The sequence below is a fragment of the Tupaia chinensis genome, unplaced genomic scaffold (genome assembly GCF_000334495.1).
Source record: "Tupaia chinensis unplaced genomic scaffold, TupChi_1.0 Scaffold000037_20, whole genome shotgun sequence".
Taxonomy (NCBI): Eukaryota; Metazoa; Chordata; class Mammalia; order Scandentia; family Tupaiidae; genus Tupaia; species Tupaia belangeri.
Genome location: NW_006159479.1, coordinates 2,488,927 through 2,515,027, shown reverse-complemented (window position 1 = coordinate 2,515,027; position 26,101 = coordinate 2,488,927). Strand labels below are relative to the sequence as shown.

The following is a 26,101-nucleotide window of genomic DNA, read 5'->3' as shown; positions in this document are numbered from 1 at the left end:
AAAAAAAAAAAATTATCTTTTACTTTTTGTCGGGTTTTTTTTTTTTTTTTTTTACATTTTGTAGTTAAATAATAACGTGTAAAAATTCTGGTTACTCAAGATTTTATAATAGTTTTTTTAAAGCGCACTAGCTAAAATGTTACCGCAAGTCTAGTTAGTTTGGCTTGACGTATCCTTATTAAATCATGAAATAGTGCTGTGCTTATGATAGGTGCTCCATGAATAACCATATAAAAATTTAAGTTAAGCTTTGGTCCATTTTTAGCAAAGTCACAAATAATTAGGGTCTGAACCATAATCAAATATAAAATAATCAAATAAAATGGAATTTACATTTTTGTAAATATTGAAATTATGAGACTCCCTAATAATTGACTGTTGCCTACCTAATCTGTTACTTGTGTCTTTAGATCAGTGTAGAAATAAGGGTTTTGTGGTAAGAAATTCAGGAAACATTTGAACATGAAAGGACAGTAATGCTTTCATAGAAAAGAAAAAAAAAAGGATGATATTCCTAAATTAATCATTTAAAATAGCTGCATAGAAAATGATAGTTGTTTTCAAGTAAAAAAGATCACTGTCAGTATAAACAATAGTTTTCTTTGTTTATCAGTCCATTAGACTGAAGTTTTGTCAAATATAATCTTATAGAGATCCTAAAAAATGCCAATAATGTGATTATGGAAAAATTACTGTATTATTGAATTATATATGATTTATCCAATTCTTAAACTTTGCAATCCTCCTTTGATGCTCTAAACGTGATTATATTGCAGTGGCTACTTGAGTGTATTCGCCAAACAGGTGTCTCCAAACATAGGATTTATATTAAAACTATTCTCCAAAACAGGGATAATAATATTATCTTTCAATTTTCTTGTTATAAGTTACATGTAAAGCTCATAGAATAGTGCTTGGCACATAGTAAGCACCCCAAACATGTTAGCTATTTTGTTGTTTTTATTGTTATTATTACCCATATATTGACAGTTAGAAGGGAAGGGCCAGAAGAAGTTTATTACTGTTCCTTTTCATTGGTTAAAAGAATGATAGGGGAGGACCATCAGGTGTGTAGTGAGTGGTTAAGGTGCTAGACACTCGCACATGGTCAGCCTTTGTTGGAGTCCTGGACCTGGTGGCTTGCTTTCTCACTTTCTCTCTCCCTCCCCCTCTCTCTTTGTCTTTTTCTTTCTCTGTGTGTGTATATATCTCTAGTCAAATTAAAATAAATGAATGAATAAAATTTAATAATTATTTTTTTAAATTTAATGAGTGATGGGATGGGGAGCATGGGACTATGCATTATAAAAATAAAGTGTTCACAATATTTAATTAGTGGTATAAAAAAAATTTTTTTTCAAGAGTGGTTATTTTTTTTTATTTTTTAATTTTTTTTGGAGAGGTTTTTGCTATAGGGCACATGCACTCGCCAGACAGACAGAGACAGAGAGACAAAAAGCGAGAAATCACCCCCCAGGGGGGATGGCCACGCTGCAATCCCTTTTCCTCCATTCTCCTCTCGGGATCTTGGGCATGCATGCACATGCGCCCGGCGTGAGGTTAAGCCACAGGGTCCGGGACTCGAACCGCGGTCGACTACGTGGGAGTCCAGCGACATAGCCATTACGCTAACTGCTGGTCCCTAAGAGTGGTTATTTTTGTAACTTAAGTTTTCTATGCACATTGTGTGTCAATACTGGTTAGGCAATGTGATCCAGTGGTTTTGCTTTGTTTGTTTGTTTATTTTTTAGAGAGATTTTTGCCATAGGGTGTGTGCACTTGCTGGAGAGACAGTTAGTAGAGAGAAATTGAGAAATCACCCTCCCCTCCAGGGAGGATGACCCCTTTTCAATTCTCCTTTAGGGATTTTGGGTGCATATGAGTTTCAAGCCACCAGGTCTGGATTTTGGGTGCATGTGAGTTTCAAGCTACCAGGTCTGGGACCCAAACTGAGGTTGGCCATGTGGTAGTTGAGTGCCTTAACCATTATGCCACCTGCTGACCTGCAGCCCAGTGTTTAAGAGCATAAAATCAGGAGCTAGCAAGTGGCATGGTGGTTAAGAAACTGTACCTCCCACATGATTGACTGTGGTTTGAGCCCTAGAACTGGCAACTTGCTTTCTCACTTTCCCTCCCTCTTTCTCTGTCTCTTTCTGTGAGTGTGTGTCCTAGAGCAAATTAAAGAAATAATGTTAGAAATGATAAATAGTTCGATAATTCTTTTTTTAAAAAGTACAAAATCGGGATAGATTGAGTTTGAGTTGCTCCCTGCCATTCCATATCTGTGTACCTTTTGGCAGGTTGCTAAAAACTCTGTACTTAAGATTTTTGTTGTTGTTGATTAAATGAATCAGTACATATATAAATGGTTTAAAACAATATCTGGCATCTTAACAGTGACCACTATGAAAGTATTATTCTCACTAATAACTGAATTTTTAGGATCATTAGTTTAGACATTTGAATACTCTTATACTAAAGTTTTCTGAGATTAAGTTTCAGAACACAGTCCTTAAATAACTATTTTCCTGTCAAGTGTTGAAAAATAAAAATCAAATTAAATATCTTGATAACTAGTACTGTGTTTGCAGTTTTCTTCTTTCTGTTTGTTGGCTTATGTTTAAACACATGTATAAAACAAGTTCCTTTAGGAACACAATCTCTCTCTACAGAGCTCTTCAAGTACTGGACCTATATTTTATTAACTTTTATTAACCTAATCATGTATAGTATTTGGTATATACAATAAAAAATGAAGAGTGACTGTCTACATAATTTTTTAGGGATTATTCTACCCTTTTGTAATATAATATTGTATTATTTGGGACCAGCAGATGGCGTAGCAGTTATGTCCCAGATTCCCACATGGCCAACCGTGGTTCAAATCCTGGACCTGGTGGCTTCAAACTCAGTCTGGGTGCGTGTCTAAGACCCTAGGAGGAGACAGAACAGAAGGGATTGTGGCTTGGCCATACCCACAGGGGCGATTTCTTGCTTTCTGTTTTTCTGTCTCTCCGGCGATTGCACATGTCCTATAGCAAACCCTCCCCCCCATAAAAAAGTAATATAGTATTGTAATAGCAGATGAAATAGAACTCTTGAGCTTTGGGATTATTAATTATATCTAATCTATTGATAGGTATTTACTTTTTTTTTTTAACTTTGTTTCTTCCTTTCATGAGAGATAGAAAGCCGACAGACACCCTTAACTGAGGACTGCCTTTAGGCAGCCAAGATCACAGGCATACTCTTAGGTATGCTCATCATGGTCAGGTCAACATGGGATTTGAACCCTGGACCTTTCCATATGGCTCCATCATTACGCAGTGGCACCCAACCATTTGTGCCTACTCTACCTCTTATTGAGTTGAGACATTATGAAGTTTTCTTGTCTTTAGTTTTGTATAAAATCATGGCATCGTTATAAAGGAGGTATAGTTAACTATTTTAGTGAATAATTCACAGGCTTTTGACAGTTATCTCTATATCATATTCTCCAGTATTCTGAATAGAAGTGATAACAAATTTCTGCTGTATTTGCCTAGTTTTGTTCTTTGTTTTGGGATTCTAAAAACAGTAAATGGAACAGAACATTGCACATATATAGTATGTCGTCTCCTTGTTTCCCTACTTAATGTCATTGCCCTCTCCCCTTTTACATAAGTAACAACTGTGAATTTGGTGTACAGGCTTCTTACTTTGTTTTCTTTCTTTTACAGCATGTATGTTATACATATATAAAACTACACTAAATATTGTTTACTTTTTTTAAAGAATTATTTAATTTTATTTATTCATTCATTTTATTTACTTATTTATTTTAATTTGAACAGAAAGACATAGAGAGAGTGAAAGAGGGAAAGTGAGAAAGCAAGCCACCAGGTCTGAGACCGAACCGTGCTGGATGGCCACGCTGCAATCCCTTTTCCTCCATTCTCCTCTCGGGATCTTGGGCATGCATGCACATGCGCCCGGCGTGAGGTTAAGCCACAGGGTCCGGGACTCGAACCTCAGTCACAGCGACATAGCCATTACGCTAACTGCTGGTCCCTAAGAGTGGTTATTTTTGTAACTTAAGTTTTCTATGCACATTGTGTGTCAATACTGGTTAGGCAATGTGATCCAGTGGTTTTGCTTTGTTTGTTTGTTTATTTTTTAGAGAGATTTTTGCCATAGGGTGTGTGCACTTGCTGGAGAGACAGTTAGTAGAGAGAAATTGAGAAATCACCCTCCCCTCCAGGGAGGATGACCCCTTTTCAATTCTCCTTTAGGGATTTTGGGTGCATATGAGTTTCAAGCCACCAGGTCTGGATTTTGGGTGCATGTGAGTTTCAAGCTACCAGGTCTGGGACCCAAACTGAGGTTGGCCATGTGGTAGTTGAGTGCCTTAACCATTATGCCACCTGCTGACCTGCAGCCCAGTGTTTAAGAGCATAAAATCAGGAGCTAGCAAGTGGCATGGTGGTTAAGAAACTGTACCTCCCACATGATTGACTGTGGTTTGAGCCCTAGAACTGGCAACTTGCTTTCTCACTTTCCCTCCCTCTTTCTCTGTCTCTTTCTGTGAGTGTGTGTCCTAGAGCAAATTAAAGAAATAATGTTAGAAATGATAAATAGTTCGATAATTCTTTTTTAAAAAAGTACAAAATCGGGATAGATTGAGTTTGAGTGTCTCCCTGCCATTCCATATCTGTGTACCTTTTGGCAGGTTGCTAAAAACTCTGTACTTAAGATTTTTGTTGTTGTTGATTAAATGAATCAGTACATATATAAATGGTTTAAAACAATATCTGGCATCTTAACAGTGACCACTATGAAAGTATTATTCTCACTAATAACTGAATTTTTAGGATCATTAGTTTAGACATTTGAATACTCTTATACTAAAGTTTTCTGAGATTAAGTTTCAGAACACAGTCCTTAAATAACTATTTTCCTGTCAAGTGTTGAAAAATAAAAATCAAATTAAGTATCTTGATAACTAGTACTGTGTTTGCAGTTTTCTTCTTTCTGTTTGTTGGCTTATGTTTAAACACATGTATAAAACAAGTTCCTTTAGGAACACAATCTCTCTCTACAGAGCTCTTCAAGTACTGGACCTATATTTTATTAACTTTTATTAATCTAATCATGTATAGTATTTGGTATATACAATAAAAAATGAAGAGTGACTGTCTACATAATTTTTTAGGGATTATTCTACCCTTTTGTAATATAATATTGTATTATTTGGGACCAGCAGATGGCGTAGCAGTTATGTCCCAGATTCCCACATGGCCAACCGTGGTTCAAATCCTGGACCTGGTGGCTTCAAACTCAGTCTGGGTGCGTGTCTAAGACCCTAGGAGGAGACAGAACAGAAGGGATTGTGGCTTGGCCATACCCACAGGGGCGATTTCTTGCTTTCTGTTTTTCTGTCTCTCCGGCGATTGCACATGTCCTATAGCAAACCCTCCCCCCCATAAAAAAGTAATATAGTATTGTAATAGCAGATGAAATAGAACTCTTGAGCTTTGGGATTATTAATTATATCTAATCTATTGATAGGTATTTACTTTTTTTTTTAAACTTTGTTTCTTCCTTTCATGAGAGATAGAAAGCCGACAGACACCCTTAACTGAGGACTGCCTTTAGGCAGCCAAGATCACAGGCATACTCTTAGGTATGCTCATCATGGTCAGGTCAACATGGGATTTGAACCCTGGACCTTTCCATATGGCTCCATCATTACGCAGTGGCACCCAACCATTTGTGCCTACTCTACCTCTTATTGAGTTGAGACATTATGAAGTTTTCTTGTCTTTAGTTTTGTATAAAATCATGGCATCGTTATAAAGGAGGTATAGTTAACTATTTTAGTGAATAATTCACAGGCTTTTGACAGTTATCTCTATATCATATTCTCCAGTATTCTGAATAGAAGTGATAACAAATTTCTGCTGTATTTGCCTAGTTTTGTTCTTTGTTTTGGGATTCTAAAAACAGTAAGTGGAACAGAACATTGCACATATATAGTATGTCGTCTCCTTGTTTCCCTACTTAATGTCATTGCCCTCTCCCCTTTTACATAAGTAACAACTGTGAATTTGGTGTACAGGCTTCTTACTTTGTTTTCTTTCTTTTACAGCATGTATGTTATACATATATAAAACTACACTAAATATTGTTTACTTTTTTTAAAGAATTATTTAATTTTATTTATTCATTCATTTTATTTACTTATTTATTTTAATTTGAACAGAAAGACATAGAGAGAGTGAAAGAGGGAAAGTGAGAAAGCAAGCCACCAGGTCTGAGACCGAACCGTGCTTGGCCATGTGGGAATCTAGCGCCCCCATTCACCACACCACTTGCCGGCCCCAAATATTGTTTACTTTTAATAGTATATAGAGTTGATATCCTGTGTATGTTCTTTTACATCTTGACTTTTTTTAATCTAAAGTTTTCGGTTTTCTTCTGCTTCGTGTAATACCGTAGATGGTTTTTTTTTTACATAAATTCATGTGAAAATGTGACAGTTTCTATAGAGATGGCATTGTGAGGTTCTAGGTTAAGCCCATTTGCAGCCTTACCAAATGATATTTCCAAATGGTTACGTTTGTAGGCTTAGGAGGAGAGTTGGAAAGTTCCCATTTTCCTGTGAAGTGTTCAAAAATTCTCACTCTTATCATCTCATGCTGTTTTTTTAAACATCTTTTGCTATTGTCAAACTTTAAAAAATTTTCCCCAATCTTACAGGTGTGAAATAGTTTCTCACCGATAACTTGAATTTGTGTTTTATGATGACTAGTTATTTGAGTTTCCTTTTTACATGTTCATAGTCCATATGGATTTTTTATTGGGTATCCTTTTGCTCACTTTTTACTTTCATTGAACATCTTTCTACTGGTTAATCTTACAATTTTCTTCTAGATTTATATGCAGTTTGCTTTAATTCTCAAAGTTCATATATTCAGGAAGAACCTTCCCCTTTTGTGATTTTAATTCATTATTAGATTTCAGCTACAAACTTTATATTTAGAGTGATTCACTCTCCCTAAACCTATTTTTTCTTTAGGTTTTTATCTTATTCCTGTTCCTGTTTGTCTGCCGTCACTTCTTCCTATTTTAATAATGCATCTCCACTATAGAGAATTTTGTCCCTCTTTGGTGATATTAGAAAAATGAATACAAATTTGGCGATTTTTTTTTTCTAATTCAAAATTGAAATCGCAAAAGCTACGTATAAAATACTTGAAAATATGCTTGTTACCCTTGTTGGCTTTTAAATTTCACTTGAAATACATTCTAGATCTAATATAGTACAGCCAAAAGCTAGTTGTTTAATTGTATATTGCCTGCAATGCAGATGTATCATTACATGATTAATTTTATGTATTTGTGGTCCATGTAATTTTTATCCCCTAGATAAACTAGACACATGCAGTTCTGTGCAAACATTCCTTTGAAGAGCAACTATATTCATGGCTGACAACCTTCTTTAGCCAATACCACTGGTGCTTTGAGTTTCTATAATCTCAAAAAGAAAATGACCACTTAGTTGTGACCCTGAATACAAAGACGGTTGGATGTTGTAGTGTAAGAAGGACGTGATATAAACACTGGTTCTCACTTATCTTCTGGGAGGGAGGGTGTGGTGATAGCAGCAAGGGCCTGAAGTTCTTCTGAGGTTAGGCAACCTTTCTCACAGAACATCCTGGCCCAGATTTTTTCAGCATTCGTTCTCTATTGCCTCTTCCTTCTGCCTTAAGTAGGAGCAGTGCCAGAGGAAGGACTTGTGATTTTCATGGTCACAAAATCATGGCTGACCTTGATAAAGGAATCTTGTAATGTGTTCTCTTAGCACAAATCTTTTGGAGAAAGGTGCCAGTATAGAACAGCTTCACTAGGAACTCTCCCTAGAATAGAAAACAGTTTTTGTAAGGGTTTGATGTAAGTCGGTGAGAGAACTTGAGTCTTAAATCAGTGTATAATGACTTCAATCCAGTTTATCAAGTTCAGAAGTCTTGTCTGTGTGGTATTAACACACAGTGCTGTAAAGCAATGCAGTAGGTTCTTGCTTTATGAAGAAATTGATAAAACTCTGGCAATTAATTCAAAATATATTATTCTAATACCCTTTCCCCCTCATTTGCCAGTGGGCTCATGGGCTTGCTAGAAAGAAAGAGAGCACATGCATGAGAGAGGTAACCCCTAATGGGGTATGGTTCTGCCTTTTACAGTCCTTCTTCTTCCATTCCTTCCATCTATCAGGATTTTGAGTAAATGTTCACGTGTGCCTCACCTATTTTCTAAGCTGCTGAGGATAAGATTGAACCTTGGTATTGGCCATGTGGGATCTAACTCCCTTTTACACAAGACTAACTGCTGCGTTACAGGGAATTGATCATTTTTAAAGTGTGTTGAACAAAACAAAACAAACTCTAATGTCTATAGAAATATTGATAATAAGTCCCTGAGGGTATTGATCCTGGACCTTAATTTCTAAAAATTTTATGAGTGATAAGGAGTTTTGTTTTCCTAAGCATCATACCATTATACATTGAACATATTACTAATTCTAGTAATATATTTTTCATATTCCCTGAATATCTCAAAAATTTTTGCTCTTTGTCCCTTTTAAAATAGTTTGAACACCCTCCTCTTGGCTTTTTTATGTCATTTATTTATTGGAGAAACCAGGCCATCTGTCCTGTAGAATTCCCACATTCTGGATTTGACTGATTGCTCCCTCGTGGGTGGTAATTTGATCCTATATTCTAATATTTTCTGTTAACTGGTAGTTAGAACTAAAGACTTGATTTATTTATTTATTTTTTGTAATTGAGATTTATTTGTTGTGTCAAGGATCAGTATAGACATTTCAATTTGTACCTAATTCTTAACATACATACCAAAAACTTAAGAAGCCAAGTATAGTGATTCTTTTTAAGTTATTCCAGCTTCAAATTTGTAGGCAAATTTTCCTTATATTGAGGATATCAAGAACCACTGTCTTCAGATGTTGAAAGGTGTTATGTAAGTCCCACCAAATCACAATTTAATATCATACACACTACATACTTCAAATTTCCAATCTTTCACAGCACATTAACAAAATTACTAGGAAAACTGGACTACCACAACCAAAGATGATGTTACAGAGTGTGCACAATTCTGACAGGGAGAGCAACAATCAAAGAGTGGTTTTCTTCAGGAAATAATACTACTAAAAAACATAATAGAAGTAATTTAAAATATTCAAGACACGTTAAATGCATGACTGTGACTCCTAACTGCTGTTTAGTATGCTTTGTATTTAGGATATAAAAACTACCCACCTGCCCCCACCTATGGAATGTTAAGCTGACACGCAAGAGAGTCAAAGCCTCCTATAAGTCAATATCCCGCTATTTTCTGGTTGTTGTACTGAAAAATAAACAAGTAAATAAGCAGTAAATGATTTCACCTCCCTTTTTTTTTTTTTTTTTTGAGAGGTTTTTGTTATAGGGCGTGTGTGCTCACCAGAGAGACAGAAAGACAGAAAGCGAGAAATCACCCCCCGGGGGGGGGTGGCCACGCCACAGTCCCTTCTCCTCCATTCTCCTCTTGGCACACGTGCCCAGTGTCAGTTTAAGCCACGGGGTCCAGGACTCAAACCATGGTCGACTCTATGGGAGTCCAGCGACATAGCCATTACACTAACTGCTGGTCCCAATGATTTCACCTCTTAAAAAAAAAAGCATTTACACTTAAAAATGGGATGAGGTGGGATTCTCTCCTTAAAAATGTTTCTAGAACTATTAAAAAACTTGCATTTACAAAATAGTCGATAAATATATTCCTCTGGATTGTACAAGAAGGGAGACAGGGACCATTGGTAAGACATGGTATGTGACGTTATTCAGACTTGACTTCTTTCTCGCCTGCTTCATCAGAGGGTAAACTCATTTTTAGTTTCTTCATTTTCTGTCTTGGTTGGTCACTTGAGCCTGTTTCCCCTTTGCTCCCTTTTCCCCTTTTGTTTGCACTCTCTTGTTGGAATATTTCTCCTTCCCTGCCGCCTTTTTTTGGCTTGGTCTCCACTTTGCAGGAGCAGGTTTAGCTGACAACCTCACTGATCTCCTCTTGGGCATCTTGGCTGCGGACAGGGGTGCTTGTTGGGTGCCTGATGAGACTGCGGTGCCCCTTTGTGGAGTTGAGCAGATAAACCCTACCGCTCCTTCCGCCCCCGAGCTGCTGGAACTCACCTATGCAACCTTTTTTGTTTTTTTCCTTTTCACTTCTCTTCATTTCATGTCTCTTTTCTCTTTTTGCATCCCTTGTTCCTTTTTTGGGCGGGCGGGGGGAGGTTTTTGCCATAGGATGTGTGCGCTCGCCAGAAAGAGAGAGAGACAGAAAGCGAGAAATCACCCCCCAGGGGGGATGACCACACCACAGTTTCTTCTTCTCTGTTCTCCTCTAGGGATCTTGGGCACCCACGCACATGCACCCGGCATGAGTTTAAGTCACCAGGTCCGGGACTCAAACCGCGGTCGACTACATGGGAGTCCAGTGACATAGCTGTTACACTAACTGCTGGTCCCCCTTGTTCCTTTTTGTAAGAATTCTTTAGAGTTGATTTTACAAACTTTTCATTGTGTTACATCATGAGGAAATGTGTCTGCTGTCCCTCTTTCAGTGATATGTATGGTTTCTGTTGGTATTCTGATACTTCGTTGGTACAGATGTGCCATTAGAGTCACTTTAAAGATTTCCAAGATTTTTAAGACTCTTAGAGGAGATTGTGCTCTGTTTTAGCAGGTCCGATGAGAATAGGGTAAATATTTATTAAACACATAAAACTACTCCTTAATCCCTCTGTAATTAATTACTCAGATGTGGTAAGAATCATGACTTTTAGTTATGTTCAATATATAGTTAGTGGCAAAATTGACTTTTATACATATGCTTTGGGAATGTATGTCTTATATGAAAGAACTATAGGGATATTCAAGGCTGCTGTGATGTAATAGAAAAAGCACTGGCTTGAACCAAATCATTTTCCTGAGATATACACACACACATAATTTTACATATATAAGAGTGTTATAAATGATATATTTCATGTCTTACATATATAGAATTTTTATGTATGCCATATATAATATGCATAATATATGTATATATATGTGTATGTATATATGTGTGTGTATGTATATATATATGTATATATATATTAGAGAGAGAGGGTTTTTTCTGTTTTTAACAAAATAACTTATTTGGAAGCAGTCAAGCCACTTGGTGGTTAAATTTGAAATGCATTATAATAATGATTTTTCTTTTTAAATTCAGGTCTTCAGAGTAAAGTTTTAAAAAATTAAAGTAAAATATCATGTAGTATTCTAGATATATCTAATAAGCTTTTATTTTTGAACTTGTTTTTGAAATGATAGGAGACTCAATATAGTTTTAATATAAATGTTTTAAAGTAGCCTTTTCAATAAAATAGTGTGTGGAAATCTTACTGATTTTTCCCCCCCCTACTTTCAGCTCCATTTACCTCTTAATTCTCCTTTGCCTGGAAGTGAATTGACCAAGGAACCTTTTCGTTGGGATCAGAGACTCTTTGCATTAGTGTTGCGGTTGCCTGGCACCATGTCAGTAGAATCAGAACAGTTGACAGGTGTTCCTTTAGATGACTCTGCAATCACACCAATGTGTGAAGTAACAGGCGGTAAGTTTTTTGCTGGCAGTATTCAGTGACTTAAAGCAGAGTTGATCTAAATTTTTATAAGTGTACATTTTAAAAATCCTGTTTGTTTTTCCTTAAGTTAATGTTATTAATAGACATAAGATTTTAAAACATTTATTAATGTAGTCTTAGATCTTGATTTGAATAGAATATGATTGCTGTTGAATCTAATAATGAATGGTAACTTTTTCAACCCACATAGAAAATGCTGGTGTTTAAAGTTGTAAATTAATTTTTCTATCTACAAAGATTGGTAATAATTTAGAAATATGGCTTTTTTTTGGTGGAAAAAAATGTTTTGAGAATCATTTCATTGTCCATTTGATGGAATATGCCTGGTTAAATGGAGTTCTTCCCAGAGACAAAAAGATAGGTTAAAAGAAACAGGTAATGAGGTCTTGACTAGTTTATATCCAGTCAGATAATGAAAATCTTGAAATAGAACATATGATAGACTCAGAATGTTTATAACATGGAATCTATTAGCAAGTTGATTAATTTTATATAGATTCAAGGGGACTTCAGAAAGTTTATAGAAAAGGTGGACTTAAAGTACAAATTAACTTGGTGCAAAAGAAAAATCCATACATAGTTTTCTCATAGTAGCATTTTCTGTGTACTTTTTGCAGATCTTCCATGTGCTTTGAGTGCCTAGTATGTATTATACATTGCTCATGAATTCAGGGTTTCAGTAGTCAATACGACAGATGTGGCATTTTTTGCTGTCATGGGGGAACACTTTAATTCACTCAAGTTTAATATTAAAATGCATATGTCTGCCATACCACTATTCCACCTGTGATAGGGACCAGTGACATAGTCTCCAGACACAGTTGATATTCTGTTGAGATTCCATCATATCTAAGCTATGTAAGCTCAGAGAAAATACAAGTTCTAAAATCTAGGGAGTTTTGGAACTCTACCGAGTTTCCAAACAAAAAAGGATTAGCCTTATATAGATATATGAAGTAGATAAATTAGGAAATTGTTTTTCACATTATTAAATGCTTCTATTTTATAGAAATATTTTTTGTTAACTCTGGTCATGCGTTCATAGTTTATGAAAGAAAAGATATGTGTATATTTGTTTTTAGGGACAATCCATCTTAGCATCTAAATTTGAAAATTCACTGCTGTTGGTTCTTTCTCTACATGAGTATTTTCCATGGCAGTCCCAATTGTTTCTTTGGGAAGTTGACATTTATATTCTTGAAATTTGAGTTTTCTACTTTGAACTGGCCCACCTATTAAAATCCTGACTTTTTCTTTTTTAAGCTTAGGGTTTTTACTTAATAGATGGTGAAGAGCTTTAAGGGCTTAATTTAAATATCCATGAATAGGAAATTTTCTTACTGCGGATTACTTCGTTTCAGCTTAGATTTATGATGAAGTTATGGGACTAATGTGTACTACATCTCTGTCTTCTGGGCTCAGAAATATTCAGAGTATGAAATGAAGTGAGTGGTATAATCAGAGAGCCTGAAAAGAACCTTGAGAAATCGTGTAGTAGTTGATATCTTTGCCATTAGGCAGTAATGTACTAAAGTTATCTCATTTATTCTTTGAAAGGAACATCTCCAGAGAAGATTCCGAAGTCACTCTTGGTAATACTTTTCACTGACCAAGAAATTTTAGTGAAGGAATTAGGGAGTTTTCCCTAAATATACATTTTGACTCCCTCTTGATGTAATAGTTCATTTGTACTTTTTCATGCTCTAGTTAATAATAATAGGAAACTGCTCAGATGCCACTCACCTTTTCATATATCTGAAAATGTATTTTCTTTTTTTTAATTAAAAAAAAAAGCCACTGTTCACTAAAAAAAAAAAAAATGGGAATGAAACATCAGAAAAGTAAGAAAAAAAATCTACTCATATTGTATTATCCATATATATAATCACTGTAAGGATTGCTGTGTGTTTTAACTTGGTTTAAGAGATATGTGTGCATATACACATTTTTCCCATTATAGAATAATTCATGTTCACTAAGGAAAAATTGGAAAAAAATCACTATATTACCAAAATAATTTATAAAACTCTTTATTTAATTATTATTATTATTCACCAGAGAGAGGAGAGAGAGAAAGTGAGAAACAAGCCACTAGGTCTAGAACTCAAAATGTGATCAGCCACGTGGGGATCCAGCGCCTTAACTACTGTGCCATCTACTGGCCCCAATAATTAATATTTTGTTATATATATAGTTTTTACATATGCTATTGATTGATTGATTGACAGAGATTTTTGCTGTAGACCACATGTGCTTGTTAGAGAGAGACAGACAGAAAGTGAGAAATAAGGAGGATGGCCATGCCGCAGTCACTTCTCCTCTTGAGATTTTGGGCATGTATGCACATATGCCCAGCGTGAGTTTTAAGTCACCAGGCCTGGGACTCGAACCATGATAGACTACATGGAAGTCCAGCAATGCAAACATAATGCCATCTGCTGGGTCCTACATATGCTTTTTAAAAATTGTATAATTGTAGGCATTTTTCTTTTGTTAGCAGGTAATTAATGAGTGTCCACTCTATGCCAGATAATGGTTCTAGATGCTGGGAATACATCAGGAACAATAGATAGAAAACTTGTATCCTTGGACTAGATGACAGATAATAATCATATAAAATGAATGATGATATTTTAGGGAGTGTAACCAACTATGAAGAAAAAAATTAGAGTAATGGGAATAGAGAATAATTTGAGACAGAGAAAAATGAGTATTCTAGGTGAGTTTTTTTCTAAAGGAGGTGGCATTTGAGCAAAGGCCTGAAAAATAGAATGAAGCACAGAAAGATCTAGGCAGAGGAAAATAGTAAGAATAAGAACATGAGGGATTAGCACATGGTATAATAGTAATGTTGCTGGACTCCCCATGAGGATGACCGTGGTTTGAGTCCTGGACCTGGCACCTTGAAACTCACACCAGGTGCCTGTGCATGCTTCCCAAAATCCCAGGAGGAGAATGGAGGAGAGGTGATTGCGGCATGGCCATCCTCTGTGGGGGGTGATTTCTTGCTTTCTGTCTCTTTGTTTTCTGTGTCTCTGTCCAACGAGCGTGCTTGCCCTATAGCAAACATTTCTCACAAGTTTGGGAAAAAAAAAAAAGAAAAAAAAGAACATACTCTAGATGAAATATTTGGGAGCAAGCCACAGTAAGGCTGATGTGACTAGAGAGAAGGGAGAAGTAGAGAATAATTGCTATGTTTAGAGAAGTGGGCAGGGCCCAAATACCGAAGTCTTTTAGGCTATAATAATTATTTTTTAATTTTCCAAGTGTGATGAGAAGCCATTATAGAGGACTTCTTAATGGGGGTGACTTCTGATTTATTTTTCTGAAAGGTCAACTTCAGCTGCTACATGAGAATATACTGTAGAGTGACATGAATAGAAGCGGTAAGAGATAAGAGATGATAGTATTTTGGTCTAACATGCTAGGTTTGGAGGTGGTGAGAGGCAGTCAGATGCAGAGGAGAACCAAGCTTAAGAGAGTGAGGTTCAAGGATGATTCTCAGATCATTCAGTTGCCCTGAACTACTAAAGATGAATGGCTGTGCCATGAACTTACATGTTGCACTGTGCAGAAACAAGGTTAGGGGAGGTACAGGGATGATAGCCTATTAGACATGTCTAATAGACATGTTGGTAAAAATATCAAAGATTAAAGAAGCCTTTTAAAATCATTTATTGCCTTTTCTAGATTAAATGAATTTAACTCTCTTAGCATTGTAAGATCTGTTGCCAAACTTCAGAATACTCTTTTGCCTCTTCTCTTTTATTAAGATACTAATACTACCTTCAGACTCAATATATGTCACTGGATTACTTTTTGTGAATTTATATAAATACATTTACATGAATAAAAGCTTCTAGTAGATTTTTATTTGCCGAATGATTCCTATTTATTTATAACTTCTCTAATTTTCATAAACATTTTTGTTAGTAATTTATATCCTACTAAGATTATAACTGATTTGCCTTTTTTTTCCTAATCAAGTTAATTGATGACACAGGTTAGGAAAGTAGAATTGCCACAGTTATATACTTAAAATTTTTTGCTTTTTAATGACATCTTGGGAAGCTTCTTAAGTTTTATGAAATTAGATAATCCCTTATATAATCTTTTAAATATTTTGCATGCCAAAATCGTCAGCCCTTTTATGTATGGTTTCATGTATATGCTTAAATTGAGATAGAAAAACATTTTAATTTACCAATTCTTCCAAACAAGCTTGACTCCATATAGATGCTCTGTTTGAGATATTGATTTCAAATTAACACATGATTTCCAGGGCACAAAATATACTCAGATTAACATTTCTAATACCCTGAAAGGGTTTGAATCTTGGCTTTATCACTGTACTATCCTGACTTGGATAAATTAATTAATTTCTCTGTGCTTTAATTTTCTCATCTGTAAGGTGGGAGATATAACCCATATACTTGTAGCTAGGATTAAATAAGTTACTATGATAAATTACTAGAACAGTGTAAAGCACATAGATACTTAATAATTGGTTGTATTTTTATGATTAAGATCATAATCATTATTGTATATAGGTAAGTTGATTATGATACTTGTTTTTCTATTAAGTAAAGCCATTTGGGAGGATGTTAATCATTGATACTTAATGTTTTCTTTTCTGAGTAGCCCTTAGTAAGTCACACAAGTTGATAGGACTAATTTCTTCTGTCCTATATAATAACATAGCTGTATTCTGAGATAATTAGTTAAATTTGTGAAAGAGTAAGGCTTTATATTGAGCTTATTACAAATAAAACCATAAGATGTTTAGATGAAGATTGGTTTTTCTTGTTGGTCTGTATCAGCACCTTATCATAGAAATATGATTCAATTCTATTTGTAATTATAAATTTCACAGTCACATTAAAGTTTAAATGTAACAGATAGATTAATTTTAGTAATATATTTTATTTAAATTAGTATATCAAACATTTCAACATGAAATTGATACTTTAAAATTACTGAGATACTTTACATTTCTTCATACTAAGTCTATAAAATCAGGAACATGTATTTTACACTTAACTGTACATCTCAGTCCAGCCTACACACACTTCAGGTTCTCAGTAGCCATATATGGCTAGGATCTGTGTATTGGACAGCGAAGGTCTATATATTTTGGTTGAAAATCCTTGTTTAAAAGATAGTTATTTTCATCAGTTTTTTTTTTAATTACTAGCATATGAAGTTAGAAATATTGTAGGGAGAATTCATTTAAGAAAGTTATTTTCAAGGATGTGAAGCTAAATGAAAGTAAGAAAAGTATATGTTACCATCTTTGTATTAAAATGCAACGATTTAAGATATGTAATAACTTAAAGCAGAACATTTAAATATTAAGTATCTAATGTGTGCTTAGCATAAATCTCAATGTTAATTCTTTTGTTACACAGGAGTAAGATTTGGGAGTAATAGTTACTGGATGTTGAAGCCAGCAGATGGCATAATGGTTATGTCTCTGGACTCCCACTTGGTCAACTGTAGTTTAGGTTCCAGACCCAGTGACTTAAAACTCATGCTGAATGCGTTTGTGTGCATTCCCAAAATCCTGAGAAGGAGGATGGAAGAGAAGGGATTGCTGCATGGCTATCCCTTTTGGGTGATTTCTTACTTCCTGTCTCTCCCTGTCTCTGGCAAGCGTGTACGCCCTATAGCAAAGATCTCCCTTAAAAACAAGTTACTGGATGTTTTGTGTGTGTGTGTGTGTGTGTGTGTGTGTGTAAAAGATGTTATGTTGCATTAACAGTTGAGGTAGTATTTTGTGTATGTGTGAATACGTGATTTTCTTATTGCATTGTAGTTTGTTCAGACCAAGATTTCTGTGTTCCATATTCTTGTAATTAAAAGAAATTTACATATTTTGACAAAATGGGTTGTTTGGTTGGAAATAACTATTTTCGTTTATTCTTCTATAAGATAGAACCTTTACCATTGAACTTTTGTTAATTAGTACTGTCCAGAAACCCCATCATGGTTTTTTCTTCTTAAAGGTAGGAATTTTTGCAACTAACTAGTTTACTTTATTCTTTTTTTTTTGTCTCAGGCCGCTCGTACTCTGTATGTTCTCCAAGAATGCTTAATCAGTGTCTGGAGTCCTTGGTGCAGAAAGTACAAAGTGGGGTGGTAATAAACTTTGAAAAAGCAGGACCAGATCCTTCCCCTGTAGAAGGTATTGTTGCATTTTTTTATAGACATTCTAAACTTGCTTGATCAACATTCTAAATATTTATTACAGTACTTAACCGAGTATTTATTATGTGCCTCAACTAGAACTGAAAAGTTACTATGATTTGGCTTTTAGATTGACAAGGCCAAGTTACTAAAGTGACAAACCTGCTATTGTAAAAGGGGAAGATTAAATATGAAAGTTAAAGTAAACTGACAGTGGTGGTTTACTACCATCACCTTTTATGTTAATAATTCAATTATAGGAAGAGCAAAAAATTTTTAAGAGCATTTACAGATAAGCAACCACAGATTTCTGTTTTAATATTGTACCATTGTCTCTCTCTAATAAACATGCTGCTTCCATGTGTCTCAATTCCCAGGGTGTTCAACCTTGTGTGTTTATTTAATTCCTTAGTTATATTTGTTCCAAAGTCAAACTGAGCAGAATCATATGGTTTGGGTGGGTCCAAAAATGAGGAGCCAGCCTTTGCCATTAAACTTGATTTTTTAAAATTCTAGCTAAGCCCCATCTGGCTTTGTTATCAGCTTCTGTGACCATATATCCGTTACAGTAGCCAGTGGGTATAAGGAGTCCTACAGTTTACTGCTAGAACTCTCTACGTTCATCACATTTCCAAAATCTAAAGACATAAATGACACTTGACAGGTGATTACTAGAGTAGGGATAATTGGGAGAAAGGTCAGAGATGAACAAATGGGTATATTCACTGGGTGTTATAGGGAAGGAGTAGAAGGTGATGTTATATTATTATGTCTGGTTTAGAAAAACTTAGATTTTTAAAAACATTTTTAGACATTGAATGTATTTCATAAATTGCATATGGACTATTCTAATCATAAATGCTTTGATTCTAGACTTGAGTATTTTTTTTAGACTTCAAAGTGCTTTCTAAGAAATATTTAATTACAATACTTAACCTAGTATTTATTATGTGCCTCACACTGTGACATATGATGATGATGATGATGAAGACAGTTTCGGTGGTTGCCCCTATCTATCAGTTTGTGGAGAAAACATATTATTCATTAAATACATATTTACCACAAAGTTTATTTTACATCTTCTAATTGGACAAGGAGAAGATGCTGTGGGACCTCCTGGTGAGCTCATAGCTGGAATTTGTAGACTTTGTCTAGTGAATTACAATCTAACTATTAAGCAGTTATAGTATTCTGCCATTTAAGAAAAACTAGAAAATCTAGAAATGAACAACTATTAGGACCTTTTAATTAAGTAATGATAGACATAATTTTAATTGCTTACATTTTTTCCCCTAATGCAATATGCTTTGTCTTAATTTTTTTTGCTATAGATGGGCAGCCAGATATATCAAGGCCTTTTGGATCTCAGCCTTGGCATAGCTGTCACAAACTCATCTATGTCAGACCAAATCCTAAAACTGGGGTTCCCATAGGTCATTGGCCTGTTCCAGAATCTTTTTGGCCAGATCAGAATTCTCCAACACTAGTAAGTACCAGAGAAACTGTGACTACATGATAGTAGCCATTTTAGTTGCCTCTCATATTAGTTTTGAGTATTATCATCAGTTAAACGGTATGACTCATTTATGGGAATTAGATATTCAAAGTTGTGTGATAAGCTATTACTTTCTTTAGTATACTCTGTAGTGCTTTATGAAATAATAGAAAAAAAGTCATTTATTTCCTTGTACAATGTTTATGTTTTTATTATTGGCATCTGGGTACAGAAAAGTGTAGCAAGATTTTCTCTAAACATAATATAGCATGAGATATGCTTCTGGAACACAGTTTAAAATTTAATTGAAGCCTTAGAAAATCTGATAGTTTGTCTGCAGTCTTTTATGTCAGTCTTAGAAATTCATGTTGACTTACATGATTTTAGTTTTATTTAGTGCTGCAGTCTGCAAGTTTAAGCTCAAAAAGATTTTCTGGTCTTGTTTACATAAATTATTTTTAGGAACAAGGAGGCTTGTTGAACGTCATGGCAAATTATCAGTGTTCATTATATGGTTCTTGTAATAATAGGGTAAATTTTTACACATAAATATTTGTTCAGTCTTCTTAGTACACTTTTTTTCAGATGAGTTTTTCCCCCCTAGAATGTTAGGACATCAAGGCATATTTTATGGGAGAGTATGTCAGTGGTTGTCTTTGATATTACTCTTAGAAGATAAGAATTATATTTCAAAGATCTTTAATGATGTTTCATTTCAGATAATCATTTATGAAGGAAATGGAATCCATTTTGAAACCCTTTGTACTTGAAAAGACTATCAACTTTTCAAGATAATTTTTACTCTTAGTCTATATAAGATCTATAAAATGATATTTCCTTTATTCATTAGAGATTTAATGAAGTAATACAGAAAACTAAGATATTATAAATTTCAGTGAGGTATCCTTCTTATTTCTTTTCATTTTTCTAATTGAACCACTATAGATTTTTAAGCCTTCTATTTCTTTGGTTATTTTACTTTTTCTTCTGTTTAATTCTTATAGAACAGATAGCATTCATATTGGTATGAATATTATCTTGTTGGCTATTCATTCTATTTATATAATATCTACTGCAGTGTATTTGATACTTATTAGGTAATTGGAAGAAATTCAAAACCAGTATCATAAGCCTTACTTATTTTTATTTTCAAGTTTATTTATATATTTTTTTCCTTTGAGAGAGACAGATAGTTAGGGAGCCTCAATAGGGTCTATATCTTGGGGGCCAGCAGGTGGCATGGTGGTTAAGGCGTTGGAATTCCCACATGGCCGACCACGGTTCGAGTCCCAGACCTGGCCGCTTGCTTTCTCACTTTCCCTCTCTCTGTCTGTCTTTCTCTGGCAAAACTCATGTGAAATAATAATAATAAATAAACAAAATAATTCTTTAAAAAAAAAATAGGGTCTATACCTTGCCACATCGCAATCCTTTTAGCTCAGTCTCCCAGCCAGCCAGGATCACAGGTGTGCTGCCACACCCAGTGTGTTCAGTTTCATCTAGGATGCAAACTTGGACTTCCCATGTGGCTCTACCCTTGTAGACCACAGCCCATGGTCTGACCAACCCTTATCTTCCCATGTGGCTCCACCCTTGCAGACCACAGCCCATGGTCTGACCAACCCTTATCTATTAATGTACTCTTGGTCTTTTGCAAATTGTTACAAGCCATAGAGTGTGAGTAGGATTTCAGTTGGAGGAACAAGTAGTGTGAGAAAAAAATATGCAAGCAAAAAAGAACAAGGTATGTTTAGAAGAGTGACAAGTAGCTGTGTATTGGTAGATCGTACATGTATGTAAGACATTGCATGTATGTAAGACATTGAGAGTCTTAGTAAATAAACTAAGTGTTTCATGACTTTAAATGCAAGGTTAAGAAATGTGAGCTTTTTACAGTGGTGTCCAAAAGACAATTAAGAATATTTTTACCAGAATGCTGCTTTAGGAAAATTAAATTAGAGGTTGTCATATATAGCAAAATTAAAAGGAGATAAATTAGAAGGCAGATAGGTTACCTAGAGGACTTTTAAATGGTTCATATAAGAGATACTGAGTTTGAACTAAGATGATAGAAGAGAGACTCATAAGAAATAATATTGGAAAGAATTGGCACAATTTGTAACTTTAGAATATTACAAGGAAAGTGAATTTTTATAAATTATAATAGTATTTCAAACAAGAAATACTGTTAAAATTAAATGATTTATTAGAGTCTGGTTCTGAATTTGAATTACGACTCTAGCAGTTAATAGCTGTGTGCCTTTAGTTAATTTTGTTCTCTAAGCTTCAGTAAATTTCATGTTTTAAATGGAGACAATAACTCCTATCTCATAGGATTGTTTCATGGATTAAATGAAATAATATATACAAATTTTTCTTTGCTCAAGTTCTAGAGGATTTTCTCCTCACTTTTTGAATCTCAATATCTTCCTTCAAAAAGTGTGTCTCATGGACCAGTTGAATAAGCTGTATATCAGGTGCATGCTGGTATAGGAGTACAAGATGAGTAACATGTAGTGCCCTCTTGAGTTGTACCATTCCATGGGCAGGTCAGACATGTACACATCATAAAGTCCAGTCTGCCAGCTGTAATAGAGGGATGGAGCAGAGCCCAAGGAAGTGGGTCTTACTACATGATGTGTGTTTGGGGTACAAGTGGGAAAGGAATATCAGGAAAGGCGTCTATTAGGGGTTGGTTCTTGCCCACTTGTTCTTTAAACTTAGTTTGTAATACACAAGGGAGAAAACAATAAAGTAGTCAAGGTTGGCAAGTGATACAGGCATCAAAGTAGATGACTGGCTGCAGCCCAGGGTCTCTATGTTGTGTTGGTGGAAAGGTAGGTAGGAACCAGATCACCAGGGATCTCTGTATGTCATATTAAGAGTCAAGGCCCTATTTTTAGGTAATACTCTGCTACTTTTACTAAGTAATTTTAGGTAGTGTAATTATGTTTATATTTCATGGCCACAGGATTAACAAGAGGGGGCTGACTAATCAGGGATATTAATTAGAAGTCAGTCATGCTAGTCTAACTGGAATGATTGAAAGACTGTATTAAAGTGGTAAGAAATGGAAGATCTGTTTCTAGAGAGGTGAGAATTTGGTATTGATGGAAGGCAGCAACTAGACTGAGCACCTGTCATGTTTATGTGTTCTAGTAAGTACTTTAGCTCAGCCTTTGTGAAGGATAATATAGTGTATGAGGGACAGATATTAAGAGTAACATTTATGTTTTTGGAATAGGTTATGTGGTTTGGAGAAGAAATAATGAATTGGACATAATGTGTCTGAGGGACTAGTAGAAAATGTCCAGTAGTAAGCAGATACAATAAGAGAAATGAAAGATATGGTGTCAATATAGGAGCACAGTAGCGATGTGGGCCGTCAGGCGATAGGTGGTAACTGAGGTCACTATAATCTTTTTTAAAGCTCTATGAAATTTCAAGTTATTTGCTCATAGCTTGTCTTTTCTTCACAGTTCATGAGATTTTTAGGAAGAGGAGTAAAAAGTGTAAATAGAAGAGTAACATGCTTTTTATTAAAAAAAAGAATTGTGTTTTTTATACTTCTAGAATGGGGCTCTTCAAAATAGGGTGTGTATGCTACAGGAATAACTGAAACAGTTCACTGGAGTGATTTAACAAGAAAACATTAGAACCTTATGTTTTTATTTTAATATTATTTTGTTATATACTTTATTATGTACATCTATATTAATAATTTATGAATAAATACCTACATGTTCTAAAATTGCAGATTCAAAAACCAAACAAAGTATATGATTAATTTGGAAGTCACTACTCTATTTAAGTAATTAAATTCTTATAAAAGGATTTATGGAGGTTTCAATACATTTGGTTTTTTTTCCTTGAATATAAAAATTAATACTTGATTTCAAAATATTGCTTTAACATTTGATAACTTGAATTTAAGAATTAAAAGATTTTTGAATAAATGTTCAAATCTTTGTCTCTTTGGAGATATAAGCATTATATATTCTTTCATATTTGCTTTTAGTTATAAACTAAACTCAGTAGCAAAACTGAGGAGCTGAGAAAATGTTGATAGTGAGGAGTACTTAAGATGACTATGTTTCTGGTATTTTTATGTAAATATATTAATAATAAGACTTTTCCCCATTAGCCACCTCGTACATCTCATCCCATAGTGAAGTTTTCCTGTACAGACTGTGAGCCGATGGTTATTGACAAACTGCCTTTTGACAAATACGAGTTGGAACCTTCACCACTGACTCAATTTATCCTGGAAAGGAAATCTCCTCAAACATGTTGGCAGGTGAGCAAATCGACACAGGTGATCTAAAAATTTCAGTAAGATGTTTCTTAAAAATTTAAATTCGATCAGTAGTTTATTTAACATTGCCTTAAAGCTATTGGATATGAAGTTTTAATCACTGCTTATTCACAGGTGTATGTGAGCAATAGTGCAAAATACAGTGAACTTGGTCATCCTTTTGGGTACTTGAAAGCCAGTACAGCACTGAACTGTGTCAACTTATTTGTAATGCCTTACAATTATCCGGTCCTCCTCCCCCTTTTAGGTAAGTCATTTTTGTCATGTTCTCTGTGGCTTGGCATATATAAAAATTCTCCTAAAGAGAAACTGCGACAACATTTCTTTGTAGTTTTTCTTGTTTTCTGGAAATAATGAAAAGGTTTTTAATATTCTAAAACATTAAACCTATTTAGGGAAATTTTTGCAACTTTTTTTTAAAAAACATTTTTCAGTTTGTGGTAAATTAAAAGTCAGTGCCCGAATGAATACCTTCTATTCTATAAACGAATACAGGCATTTTATATACATTTATATATATTTTTAAAGAATTTATTTTATTTTATTTATTATTATAATTACTTTTTAATTGCCTTAGGGCATCTGTGCTCATCAGAGAGAGAGAGAAAGTGAGAAAGCAAGCTGCCAGGTCCAGAACTTGAACTACTATTGGCCATGTAGGAGTCCAGTGCCTTAGCCACCACACCACTTTCTGCCCCCCAGGCATTATATTTTAGGTTACATATTCTAATTTTTCTGCAAGTTACTTTTACATGGTTAGAATTGGTAATGGTCACATTGCAGTTATTCTCCATTTTTTTCCTTTAGGGATTTTGAGTATGTACCCACTTGCCTGGCATGTTTCTTAAGGCACCAAGTTTGGGACTTGAATTACATGGTCGTCCCTGTGGGATCCAACTGCTTAACCACCACACCTTGCCCATAAGACATTTTGTAGCATACTGTTACACAAGATCTGAGTATTTTCTTTCTACATTTTAATTTCTCATTTGGCAAGTTTTATTTTTGTTTAAATAAAGAAATTTGTTCCAAAATAATATAATAAAAGCTTAAAATTAGTTTCTATGAACATTTGGCTATCATTTTTGTGATGAATACTGTTGGAAAAATTTTGTTCTATTCATGAAATTAGATCAGATTTAAAAATTATAGTTGAGGGGCCAGCAGGTGGTGTAGGACTCCCACTTGGCCAACTGCAATTTAAGTCCTGGACTCAGTGGCTTGAAACTCATGCCGGGCATGTGTGCATGCATGCCCAAAATCTGGAGAGGAGAGGGATTGTGGTGTGGCCATCCCCTCTGAGGGAGTGATTTATCTTTTTTTTTTTTTTTTGTCTCTCTGTCTCTTCTGCGAGTGTGCGTGCTCTATAGCAAAAATCTGTTTTAAAAAAAGTCATAGTCAAAATATTGATAGGTATGTTCTATAAAAAATGTGCATACTTTGTTTCTATCCTCAAATCTGCATCTAGATTTAGACAGGGCGTATATTTTCCTTGCTTGTTTTCTAATTTTAATTTTCATTTTTACAGATAACTTTAGACTATAATTGGCATGTTTACATTAAAAATTTTTTGAAATGGGCAACCAGATGGCGTGGTAGTTCTTCAGGTAGTTGGATCCCACATGGACTACTGTATGGTTTGAATCTCAGACCTTGTGGCTTGAAAAACACACCTGACATGTGTGCTCAGAATCCCAAGAGGAGAATGGAGGAGAAAGGATTGGAGTGTGGTCATACCCATGGGGGAATCTTTCCTGTGTTTTCTTTCTCCCTCTCTCTCTTTCTCTCTGGTGAGGACATGTGCCCTATAACATATTTAAGAAATATTTATTCTTTTATTCATGATAGTGTGTGTGCACAAGAATGAGAGAGAGAGAGAGAGAGAGAGAGAGAGAACCTTCCATAGGATCTGATCATGCTATGATCCCTTTCTCTGGTCCTCCAACATGTCAGATGTTGGACACTTGGTTCATACCTGGCATGTTTCAGGCTGACCAGGCTTGGGATTTATACTAATATTACCATGTGAGATTTGGCTTCTGTTGAGGAGCACATTACTACTGTGCCACAGAGCTGCCCACCTTTTTTCTTTTCTTTTTCTTTTCTTTTCTTTTTTTCTTTCTTTTTTTTTTTTTTTTTAAATTGTCAGACTATGTTTTAGCTTACAAAAGCAGAGTTAGGGGTGGGGGTAATTACCCTTCAATATAATGCAGTCATGCTGTAATCTTTTCTCCTTCACTTCTCCATCCTGTAGAAATGTGGGTATGCACACACATGTGCATGGTGTGGATTCCAAACCACTGGGACTGAGATACAAAACCATGATTGATCATGTGGGATCTGGCTCCCTTACCTACTAGGCTATACAGCAGGCTGCCTT

General features: G+C 35.0%; 1 protein-coding gene across 3 annotated transcripts in view; it reads left to right on the top strand.

The window, feature by feature from the left end:
• Positions 1–26,101, top strand: part of INTS6 (integrator complex subunit 6) — a 105,344-nt gene that overhangs the window by 55,266 nt on the left and 23,977 nt on the right. For all 3 annotated transcript variants that reach the window (XM_014588327.2, XM_006140527.3, XM_014588333.2), the window contains 5 exons: positions 11,512–11,695; positions 17,784–17,909; positions 19,243–19,397; positions 23,551–23,703; positions 23,836–23,968. In XM_014588327.2, the coding sequence (XP_014443813.1) occupies positions 11,512–11,695; positions 17,784–17,909; positions 19,243–19,397; positions 23,551–23,703; positions 23,836–23,968 (751 nt within the window). The remainder of the gene's footprint in view (positions 1–11,511; positions 11,696–17,783; positions 17,910–19,242; positions 19,398–23,550; positions 23,704–23,835; positions 23,969–26,101) is intronic.